General features: G+C 39.5%; 1 protein-coding gene across 3 annotated transcripts in view; it reads left to right on the top strand.

Moving 5' to 3' along the window:
* The window catches only part of grk3 (G protein-coupled receptor kinase 3), a 104690-nt gene that overhangs the window by 74187 nt on the left and 18714 nt on the right, over nucleotides 1-11789 (top strand). For all 3 annotated transcript variants that reach the window (XM_085792586.1, XM_085792587.1, XM_085792588.1), the window contains exons 12-14: nucleotides 3679-3773; nucleotides 7576-7683; nucleotides 11054-11120. In XM_085792586.1, the coding sequence (XP_085648712.1) occupies nucleotides 3679-3773; nucleotides 7576-7683; nucleotides 11054-11120 (270 nt within the window). The remainder of the gene's footprint in view (nucleotides 1-3678; nucleotides 3774-7575; nucleotides 7684-11053; nucleotides 11121-11789) is intronic.

Raw genomic sequence — 11789 nt, 5'->3', positions numbered from 1 at the left:
GCTTCAAGTAAAAAAAACTTCTCAGCGCATGTTTGAGGAGCCATCTGACGCTGTCTGTGGAAAAAAATGTAGACTTCAAGCAAGTAAAGAGTTGATATTCCTGTGTTTATGACACAAGCGGTAGCTCCGACTGCACCTGAACACACCAGCACTGCAACTTCGGGCTCGCGCGAGACTCCGGGAGACTTTGAATTAGACCTAGTTTAACAAACATGTCGGCTTGCTTGAAGTAAATAAACTTCTCGGTGCATGTTTGAGTCTCCATCTGACGCTGTCTGTGGAAAAAAAATGCGGCTTTGAGGGCTGTAAACAGCCTAAACAGCAGAACTTACATCCACTCCCATTCATTGCTGCCGTGGCGATGCACGGACAGACGCAACTACCGCAAAACAGGAGCGATTAAACTGAAAATCTTCAGATTCATTCTTTTAGACCTAAAATGATATGAAAATACACCCCTGAGTTGAATTCGCCTGGAATTGTCCTTTAAAATAAGACTCATCACCTAAAAATTAACTTGTTTTTAGATCATTTTCACTTAAATTCACAATAAATAGAAAAATCTGCCAGTGAAAGTAAGTTTTTTGTGCTTGTAATAAGGAAGAAAAACTTGCTCCACTATCAGATTTTTTCTACTTATTCCAAGTGAAAATCTGCTTGAAAGAAGTAAAAAGTGTCTAAAAACAATCTACTTTTAATATGATGAGTCTTATTTTAAGTAGAATGAGATTTGTTTTGACTAGAAATGACATTTTGACTAGAAATAAGACAAATATTCTTGCTAAGATACTTGAGTTTTTGCAGTGTAAGGGGCTGTGTCCACCAGACGCGCTTTCAGCTCTGACAGCGCTCTCAGCGCTGCTTTCCCAGCGCTTAGCGCTCTCTCTCTCTCTCCCTCGTCAGAATGCCGCTGTTGCTAGGTTACAAAACGAGTACTCTGACACTTCCGTGTTCCTGCCTTGTTTAATGTAAACACTACAACGAGTGTCAGAAATACACAATAGCATTAGCAGCAGTTTTTGACATGGACCCTGAGGTCGGCCTACCTTCAACACAAGTGTGGGTCATGATATAAACCGAGCCACGTCTCCGGTTGTGTTGCTGTCGGTAACGTATGTCCCGCCCCTTCTTGATTCTGATTGGTCAGTGCGGTGAAAAGTGACATTGACGAGCGCAGCGCTGTTCTAAAAGTTGAACAGATTTCAAGTTGAAGCGCTGTGAGCGCCGCGACAAAAAGAAGCAAGCGCCCAGGGCGTTTTACCGCCGAGGGCGCTGAGCGCTGTGAGCGCCGACTCAATAGGGTTTGAATGTAAAGTAGACGCCCAGAGCGCTGAAAACGCGTCTGGTGGACACGGCCCCTGATGCTGCATTAGCATCAAAACAAAGAAGGCTAAATAAAAAACGATAATACATACGTAGTCTAAGAAAAAAAAAGAGGAAAAGTTAGGGGGAGGGGCCCACTTTAGTATTCTTTAAGGGGGCCCAGAATTCCTAGCAACGGCCCTGACACACACACACACTCACACACACACTGAATGACACACAGACAGATCAAAACATACACTAGTAAACCAAAAGTGCATTAATCCGCCACAGAAACTAGTCCCTAACAAAGTGAGGTCTCCTCCAGTCTGACTGATGTTTACAGGCTTCATCTTTAAATATTATTGATTATTGATTAATAACTAATTTTTTTTATTCGTTCTGAACCTTAAACTTAAATTTTTTTCCTAGTTATTTAAAGGGACATTGTGTAACTTCGCCTGTTATCTATTCACGAAAATCGATTATTTGGTTCAAAAGTAGGGATGTATGCTGCATTCACCTGCAGTCGGGCAGACGGCCGTCGTCGGTAACAAACCAGATGTCATTTTATTTTAGTCACAGAAGTCCAGAGAAAGACGGTAAAACAATACCACATCGCCATGACAACATATTGTCACGTGTATTGTTTTGCCTCGTGCTGACGGACCACTTGTTTACATAGAGGCTTGTTTATGTCGTCCGTCTGACGTCTGCCCAATTTCACCTGAATGCAGCATGAAAAATACCATTGAGTTGCTTGAGATATACAACCGCAACTAGACAGCTAGATGGGAGGAATTCCTACACAATGCACCTTTAATTTACTAAAGAATAAATCAGCTCTTTATTCAAATGTAACTTTATTAACAGTGACAGTGACAGATGCTGGTTCAGCCTTCAGAAGCTTCACTGTGTTGATAATAAAGTTTTTGTGATCGATCAGACTGATTGATCCGAGTCCTGTCACTGCAGGTCATGTTTCCTCGTGCTGATTATGACCGGTATTGATCTGGTATTGATCTGATATTGATCTGATATTGATCGGAAATGACGTGACCCAGAATCTGGAGTCAAACAAACTTCATTAAAGTTTCTGTTACATTGATTCATTCAGAAGAAAGAAATAAAACAATAGAATCAAACAAAAAACAAAACTTCTTCCTCCTCCTCCTCTTTTTCCTCCTTCTCCTCCTCCTCCCTTTTCCTCCTCTTCTTCCTTCTCCTCCTTCTGCTCTTCCCTCCTCTTCCTCCTCCTCTTCTTCCTACTTCTCCTCCTCTCCCTCCTTCTGCTCTTCTTCTTCTTCCTCCTTTTCCTCCTCCTCCCTCTTCCTTGTCTTCTTTCTGATCCTTCCTCCTCTTCTTCCTCTCCCTCCTTCTGCTCTTCCCTCCTCTTCCTCTTTTTCCTTCTTCTTCCTCCCTCCTCCTCTTCTTCCTCCGTCTCTTCCTCCTCCCTCCTCCTCCTCCTCTTCTTCCTCCCTCCTCCTCCTCTTTTTCCTCCTCCTGTTCTTCCTCCTCCTGCTCCTCCTCTTCTTCCTCCTTCTCTTCCTCCTCCCTCTTCATTGTCTTCTTTCTGCTCCTCCTCTTCTTTTTCTCCCTCCTTCTCCTCCTCTCCCTCCTCCTCTTCTTCCTCCTTCTCTTCCTCCTCCCTCCTCCTCCTCCTCCTCCTCCTCTTCCTTCTCCTCTTCCTTATCTTCTTTCTGCTCCTCCTCCTCCCCCTCTTCTCCTCTTTCCTCCTTCTCTTCTTCTTCCTCTACCTCCTTCTGCTCTTCCATCCTCCTCTTCTTCTTTTTCCTCCTTCACTTCCTCCTTCTCTTCCTCCTCCCTCTTCCTTGTCTTCTTTCTGCTCCTCCTCTTCTCCTCCTTCCTCCTTCTCTTCCTCCTTCTGCTCTTCCCTCCTCCTCCTCCTCCTCCTCTTCCTCCTCCTCTTCCCTCCTCCTCCTCCTCCTCTCAGTACATTGTCTCCCCTCCCTCCATCCCTCTCTCTCTCTCTCTCTCTCCTGTTTGGACTCGTTGCCATAATAATGTGAATATTTGAGCTGGAAGTCAGGGAACAGGTTTAGATCTTTAATAAACACAGGGACGATGCAGATAATACAGAGAGGAGGGAGGGGGGAAAGGAGGGGTCGGAGAGGGAGAAAAAGGAGGGGTGAGACGGGGGGGAGGAGGGGGAGAAAGAGGGGAGGGGGGGGAGTCAAACAGTGGAGGAAAACCAGGTTCTCTGGCTGCGTCTTCACTGAGCAGGAAACTGAGACTGAAGCAGAGAATCAGTGACAAGTGTTTCTAATACCTCCGATCTTATCTGTGTGTGTGTGTGTGTGTGTGTGTGTGTGTCTGTGTGTGTGTGTGTGTCTCTATGTGTGTGTGTCTCTGCAGCCAGCCAATATCCTGCTGGATGAACACGGTCACGTCCGTATCTCCGACCTCGGTCTGGCCTGCGACTTCTCCAAGAAGAAACCTCACGCCAGCGTGTGAGTAACCGCTCCGCTCACTGCTTCACACTTTACTAATGTTTTTAGTTGGTTTTTTTTAACATTTTCTCTCAGTGAAGATTAAAAAAGTCATTTAAATCATATTTTCCTGTTGCTTTTAGTGTTAAAATAAAATAAAACTTTGTAAAGGATCAAATGTGTAAAAAATTGAAGCTTAAAAACCAGATAAAAGTTGATTTTAGCTTCTGATCATAGAGGAAGTGATGTCATCAACAGGCGACCAATGAAACGAAGCCTGGTTCACCTCAGTGGATTTAATAATACAGCTTTACTACAGTTTGTTGTTAAATCCAGAGTCAACTGTTGTAACCGAAATGTGTTTTTTATCAACTCCAGCGCCTGTTTATTATGTTTTTCTATATTTTATTATCATACACAATTCAGTTTTTATCTTATTTAGTTTTTTCTTTGTTTAGTTTAGTTTTAAATTTATGTTTCCAGTGAAAATGAAAAAGCAGAATCGACCAAACTGAGATCACGGTCAAAATATCAAACAAATGAATCACTATTTCTTTCCAAAAATTGACTAATTTAAAATTAAATACATGTTCTTTTGACAAAAGATGATGTCATTGACGTTTTTATTTACATTTTTTCATTGAAAACAAAAAGTCAACCGTTGTGACTGAAACATGTTTTTTTTTTATCAACTCCAGCGACTGTTTACTATGTTTTTCTACATTTTATTATCAAACACGTTTCAGTTTCTGTTTTATTTAGTTTTTTCTTTAATTTAGTTTTACATTTTTTGTTCCCAGTGAAAATGAAAAAGCAGAATCGACCAAACTGAGATCACGGTCAAAATATCAAACAAATGAATCTCTGTTTATGTCCAAAAATTGACTAATTTAAAGTTAAATACAAGTTTTTTTTGACAAAAGATGATGTCATCAGCAGGCGACCAATGAAACGAAGCCTGGTTCACCTCAGTGGATTTAATAATACAGGTTTACTACAGTTTTGTTTTGTTTTTGTTGCTTTTATTTAAACTTTTTTCATTGAAAACTAAAATCCTGAGTCAACTGTTGTGACTGAAACGTCAGTCATGTTTTTTATCAACTGTTTACTATGTTTTTCTACATTTTATTATCATACATGATTCAGTTTTTGTTTTATTTAGTTTTTTCTTTAGTTTAAAGTTTTTGTTTCCAGTGAAAATGAAAAAGTAGAATCAACCAAACGGAGATCACGGTCAAAATATCAAACAAATGAATCACTGTTTTTGTCCAAAAATGGACTAATTTAAAGTTAAATACTTGTTCTTTTGACAAAAGATGATGTCATTGACGTTTTTATTTACACTTTTTCATTGAAAACTAAAATCCAGAGTCAACTGTTGTGACTGAAATGTGTTTTTTATCAACTCCAGCGCCTGTTTACTATGTTTTTCTATATTTTATTATCATACACGATTTAGTTTCTGTTTTATTTTGTTTTTTTTCTTTAGTTTAGTTTTATATTTTTTTGTTCCCAGTGAAAATGAAAAAGCAGAATCGACCAAACTGAGATCTCAGTCAAAATATCAAACAAATGAATCACTGTTTCTGTCCAAAAATTGACTAATTTAAGATGAAATACAAGTTTTTTTGGACAAAAGATGATGTCATCAGCAGGCGACCAATGAAACGAAGCCTGGTTCACCTCAGTGGATTTAATAATACAGCTTTACTACAGTTTTGTTTTGTTTTTGTTGCTTTTATTTAAACTTTTTTCATTGAAAACTAAAATCCAGAGTCAACTGTTGTGACTGAACCGTCATTCATGTTTTTTATCAACTGTTTACTATGTTTTTCTACATTTTATTATCATACATGATTCAGTTTTTGTTTTATTTTGTTTTTTCTTTAGTTTAAATTTTTTGTTTCCAGTGAAAATGAAAAAGTAGAATCAACCAAACGGAGATCAGTCAAAATATCAAACAAATGAATCACTATTTTTGTCCAAAAATGGACTAATTTAAAGTTAAATACTTGTTCTTTTGACAAAAGATGATGTCATTGACGTTTTTATTTACACTTTTTCATTGAAAACTAAAATCCAGAGTCAACTGTTGTGACTGAAATGTGTTTTTTTAATCAACTCCAGCGACTGTTTACTATGTTTTTCTACATTTTATTATCAAACACGATTCAGTTTCTGTTTTATTTTGTTTTTTTCTTTAGTTTAGTTTTACATTTTTTTGTTCCCAGTGAAAATGAAAAAGCAGAATCGACCAAACTGAGATCACGGTCAAAATATCAAACAAATGAATCTCTGTTTATGTCCAAAAATTGACTAATTTAAAGTTAAATACAAGTTTTTTTTGACAAAAGATGATGTCATCAGCAGGCGACCAATGAAACGAAGCCTGGTTCACCTCAGTGGATTTAATAATACAGGTTTACTACAGTTTTGTTTAGTTTTTGTTGCTTTTATTTAAACTTTTTTCATTGAAAACTAAAATCCTGAGTCAACTGTTGTGACTGAAACGTCAATCATGTTTTTTATCAACTGTTTACTATGTTTTTCTACATTTTATTATCATACATGATTCAGTTTTTGTTTTATTTAGTTTTTTCTTTAGTTTAAAGTTTTTGTTTCCAGTGAAAATGAAAAAGTAGAATCAACCAAACGGAGATCAGTCAAAATATCAAACAAATGAATCACTATTTTTGTCCAAAAATGGACTAATTTAAAGTTAAATACTTGTTCTTTTGACAAAAGATGATGTCATTGACGTTTTTATTTACACTTTTTCATTGAAAACTAAAATCCAGAGTCAACTGTTGTGACTGAAATGTGTTTTTTTAATCAACTCCAGCGACTGTTTTCTATGTTTTTCTACATTTTATTATCATACATGATTCAGTTTTTATCTTATTTAGTTTTTTCTTTAGTTCAAATTTTTTGTTCCCAGTGAAAATGAAAAAGCAGAATCGACCAAACTGAGATCACGGTCAAAATATCAAACAAATGAATCACTGTTTCTGTCCAAAAAATGACTAATTTAAGATGAAATACAAGTTTTTTTGGACAAAAGATGATGTCATCAGCAGGTGACCAATGAAACGAAGCCTGGTTCACCTCAGTGGATTTAAAAATACAGGTTTACTACAGTTTTGTTTTGTTTTTGTTGCTTTTATCTACACTTTTTTCATTGAAAACATTGTCAATCATGTTTTTTATCAACTGTTAACTATGTTTTTCTACATTTTATTATCAAACACGATTCAGTTTTTGTTTTATTTAGTTTTTTCTTTAGCTTAAAATTTTGGTTTCCAGTGAAAATGAAAAATGAATCGCTACTTTAGTCCAAAAATTGACAAATTTAAAGTTAAATACAAGTTTTTAAGTTCTTTTGACAAAAGATGATGTCATCAGCAGGCGACCAATGAAACGATAGCGTGATTAAAGCCACAGATTAGTGACGATGTAATAACAGAACAGACCGGACCGAGCCGACGACGCTTCGTTAACGTTGGTGTTCGTTATCTCAGATGAACTGGTTCGGTGATTAATTAACAGCAGATATTTGATCTACCAGTATTAAACTCTGTTAGTCAGTCACATGGTCTCCAGCAGCCAATCAGAGAGCAGCGCCTGTTATTTCCCAGCAGCCTCTTCTCCTTCCTCTTGCTGCTGCTGTCGGGGGAAATCTGAGTTTAATGTGTCTGTAGAGTGAGATGCTGCTGCTGCTGTAAAACTAATGAGTGTGTGTGTGTTGTGTGTGTTGTGTTGTGTGTGTGTGTGTGTGTGTGTGTGTGTGTGTGTGTATTGTGTGTATTGTATTGTGTGTTTTCAGGGGTACCCATGGCTACATGGCACCGGAGGTCCTCCAGAAGGGAACGGCGTACGACAGCAGCGCCGACTGGTTTTCTCTAGGCTGCATGTTGTTCAAGCTGCTGCGAGGGTAAACAACACTACTCATCTTACTCTTCTTCATCTTCTCTACTTTCTCCTCTTCCTCCTCTTCTTCTTCCTCCTCTTCTTCTCCTTCTTTCTCTTCTTCTTTCTCCTCTTTTTCTCCTAATGCTAACCCTCTCTTCCTCTTCTTCCTCCTCTTCCTCTCCTCTCCTCATCCTCCTCTTCCTCTCCTCTTCCTCTTCTTCTTCCTCCTCCTCTTCTTTGTCTTCCTTCTCCTTCTCTTCTCCCCTTCCTCTTTCTCTTCTTCCTCCTCCTCTTTTTACTCTTTCTCCCCTTCCTCCTCTTCTCTCCTCCTCTTCTCTACTCCTCCTCCTCCTCCTCCTCTTCTTCTTCTCCTCTTCCTCTCCCTCCTCCTCCTGTCCTCTCTCTTCCTTTTCTCTCCTCCTCTTCTTCTCCTCTTCTTCCTCCTCCTCTCTCCCCTTCCTCCTCCTCCTCCTCTTCTCCTCCTCCTCTTCTTCCTCCTCATCTTCCTCTTCTTCCTCCTCCTCTCTCCTCCTCTTCCCTCTTCCTCCTCCTCCTCCTCCTTCTCATCTTCTTCCTCCTCTTCTCCTCTTCCTCCCTTCTTCTCCTCCTCTTCCTCCTCCTCTTCCTCTTCTTATTCTTCTTTCTTGTCTTCTTCCTCTTTCTCTCCTTCAATCTCCTCTTTTTCTCCTAACTCTTCTTTCTTCCTCTTTCTCTCCCCTTTCTTTTCTTCTCCTTCTCCTCCCCTTCCTCTCCTCCTCCTCTTCCTTTCCCCTTTCTCTTCTCTTCCTCCTCCTCTTCTTTTTCTTCTTCTTTCTCATCTTCTTCCTCTTCCTCCTCCCTCCTCCTTCTTTTTCTTCTTCTTTCTCTTCTTTTTCTCCTCTTCTCCTTCTTCTTCCTCCTCTCTTCCTCCTCCCTTTTCTTTTCTTCTTCCTCTTCTCCTCTCTTTTCTCGCCTCCTCTTCTTCCCCTCCTCTTCCTCTTCCCCTCCTCTTCCCTCTTCAGTTTCTCTCAGTTTCTCCTTTGATTCTCTCTCTCGTCCTCCACTTCTCTCACCAGCTCTCCGTCTGTGTGGAGTGTGTTTGATCCTGTGTGTGTGTGTGTGTGTGTGTGTGTGTGTGTGTGTGTATATGTGTGTGTGTGTATAGTGTGTAGTGTGTAGTGTGTGTTTGATGTGGAGTGTGTAAATGCCAGAGGTCTGAGCCTGTAGGTCAGGAACCAGGTAAAAGAGGTGTGTGTGTGTGTGTGTGTGTGTGTGTGTGTGTCTCCTTGATGTTTGTCTCAGTGTGTTTGAAGTGTGTGTGTCACTCTGATCAGTAACGATCAATAGGTTTGATCAGGATCAGTGATGTCATCGTCCTGATCGACAGGTGAACAGCGAGTCGAGCCGCTTATCTGTCAGGACTCAGCTGCTTTTAAAGGCGCCAACAAATAAAATTTACTATCATTATGATTATTAAATAACTAAAGGGATAAAAAAAAGAAAGAGCAATAGCAGCCAGTGTAATAAATAAATTATCTTTGATACAATAACAGTGCATATATATACAGTGTATGTATATGTAAGGGATAATGTATAGTTCGGAGGTTGTTATGGAGAAATAAACCCCGACAGAACCTGTCGGGGTTTATTTCTCCATAACAACCGACCAACTATACATTATCCCGCTTAGAACACGGCCTACAACTAAATAATTCAATAATGTAACACAAAATAATGATAAAAAGAGATTTTATTCATGTAAAATTAGACCGTTGCTCGGGACGCCGCTCTGACCAGCGCAGCACAGAAAAGAGAAAGTATGCAGGATATTTACTTTATGTTTAATTTTTACCGTCATTAAACAGCTTCAGACTAATAGTGATGTTGATAAACGACTTGTAACCTGTTACAGGGAGAGTGGAGGCTCCTTATTTCCACATCGTGGCTGAAAAGTAAACTTGCATCAGAACTTCTGACCGTGTCACAGCTCCTCTCCTCTCTGTAGCTCCGCGACACAAACGCATCCCATAATCTCTTGTTTATGACAGGTACGACTACACAAAATACACGTAACGTGTATGGTAATCCATCGATCCACTGTTTGATTATCAAAGGCTTCAAATGCACGAACGGGAGGAGGCTCAGCAAAACAGCGGCCGTGACCGGACATGCAGAGTCGGCCGTTGCTATGGAGTCCCTAGCAACGGTCCGCTCAGCGGTGGTCTATCGAGAAATAAACACCGCAGAATATTGGTGATTGACCAATCAGAATCGAGTATTCAAGAGAGCCGTGTTCTAAATATATTTAAGCAATATATCACGACACGAACACGAACAACGCCCCTTAGCCGTGGTATAATGAGCATAGACCACGGCCTGTAGTGATATATTGCTTTTATAAAACGGTTACCAATAATGACAATATAAAAGAGGGATACACAACCAATTTCATGTAGTTTTATTCAACCAGAAATACATATTATTCAATAAAATAGCCTCACTGTGAAAAAACTAGTCCCTTGTCTCCAGACGTTAGCTCCAAGTAGCTCTGTCACTGCTCAGTCCCCTCTACCGTTGTTAACCCTCTGGAGGTGAAAGTTTAAACCTTAAACATGTGAAGTCAACTACTTTAGTCAATTTTTTAACATCGTAAAAACATCAGCTGTCTTTGGCTACGGACTGCAACAGTCCGTTGTCATGGATACATGACAACAACTTCCATTCATACCAGTCATACGTTGCCTGAGGCGGAGTGATAGCCTACGCTGTGATAAGGCTTTAGAATAGTAGCCGTGGTATATGCTCATTATACCACGGTTAACAACCAATCAGATCGCAGGATTTCACCTTTCCGTTTTATAAATATATATATATATATATATATATATATGCATATTTGTATTTGTATTTATTATTAGCACATGAAAGATATATAAAACAGCATATTAAAAAGTAGAACAACAACAAGAAACAGTACAATGTGTACTGTGTACAGTAGAGGGGGATCGGGCCTGGAAATGAAGCCCGTGCCCGGCCCGAGCCCGAGACTTTCAGACCCGACCCGAGCCCGAATTAATGAATTAAAAACCAGGCCTGACCCGGCCCGATACCCGCAATATTATTATGCAAAATTCACGTTATTTTCAATGAGGACAAACAGCGGCAGCGCAGCTTCTCCTGGCTGCAGGTGGCTCATTAGGCTCCACATCTGGGTCACTTCAAATTAACATTTGTTCGTTTTCACTGCTGCAAAATTTATGAGCTTCAGTTTCAAGAAGTTTCAAGAAGTCGAGTGTGTGTGTGAGAGAGAATGTGTGAGATGTATTCTGGGTTTTCTTCTTCACCTCAGCTCACCCTCTCTCCCTCCATCTCTCCATTAATCAATAATCTTTCCCCCTCTCTCCATCTCTCAGGCACAGTCCCTTCAGACAGCACAAGACCAAAGACAAACATGAGATCGACCGCATGACGCTCACCATGGTAAGACCCCACATATATACGCTTTTATTTTGAAAGTCCAGTGAGAGGTCAACAGGAAGTCAGGGAGCTATGGTGATGATGATGATGATGATGATGATGATGATGATGATGATGATGATGATGATGATGATGATGATGATGCAGCAGCAGCAAAGTGTTGTAGGTCGGACTTTAACCTGACCAGCGTTAGCGTTAGTGTTTATTGAAGTTCTGCTGCGCTTTATTTTGAAAATCCCTGAATATTCAGGAGCTCATTGAACTCAGTCAACAGGTGTTGTGTTTGTTTTGTTCCAGTGATGAGGTAACAACAGTCTGACCTCGTTATAAAACCTGAAAAAAACAACTCAAAAATCCCAGAAGTCATTGAACTCACCACAGCAGCTTCTGTTTAATGTGGAGTTAAAGAAACATTTAAATTCACATTAAAATGATGAGATGTAATGATTAAATGTTTCTTTCTTCAAACACAGACCTCAGATCAGATCAGGTTTCATTTGTCACATTTATTTAGTGCATTTTATTTCAAAATAAAATGTTCATTTCAAAATAAAATGCAGTAAATTAAGTGCATGGTCTATATAGTCAGTCATAGTCTATCAATATCTTCAAAATAAGAGTCCTTCATAGAGCTGGTAGCAACAGTGTTAGAGAATCAGTCGTAGGTTTCTA

Source organism: Trachurus japonicus, chromosome 12 (genome assembly GCF_045865225.1).
Source record: "Trachurus japonicus isolate A0001 chromosome 12, Traja_1.0".
In the NCBI taxonomy this organism is placed as follows: domain Eukaryota; kingdom Metazoa; phylum Chordata; class Actinopteri; order Carangiformes; family Carangidae; genus Trachurus; species Trachurus japonicus.
The sequence above is the reverse complement of the archived record's forward strand: the minus strand, read 5'-3'. Positions and strand labels throughout refer to the sequence as shown.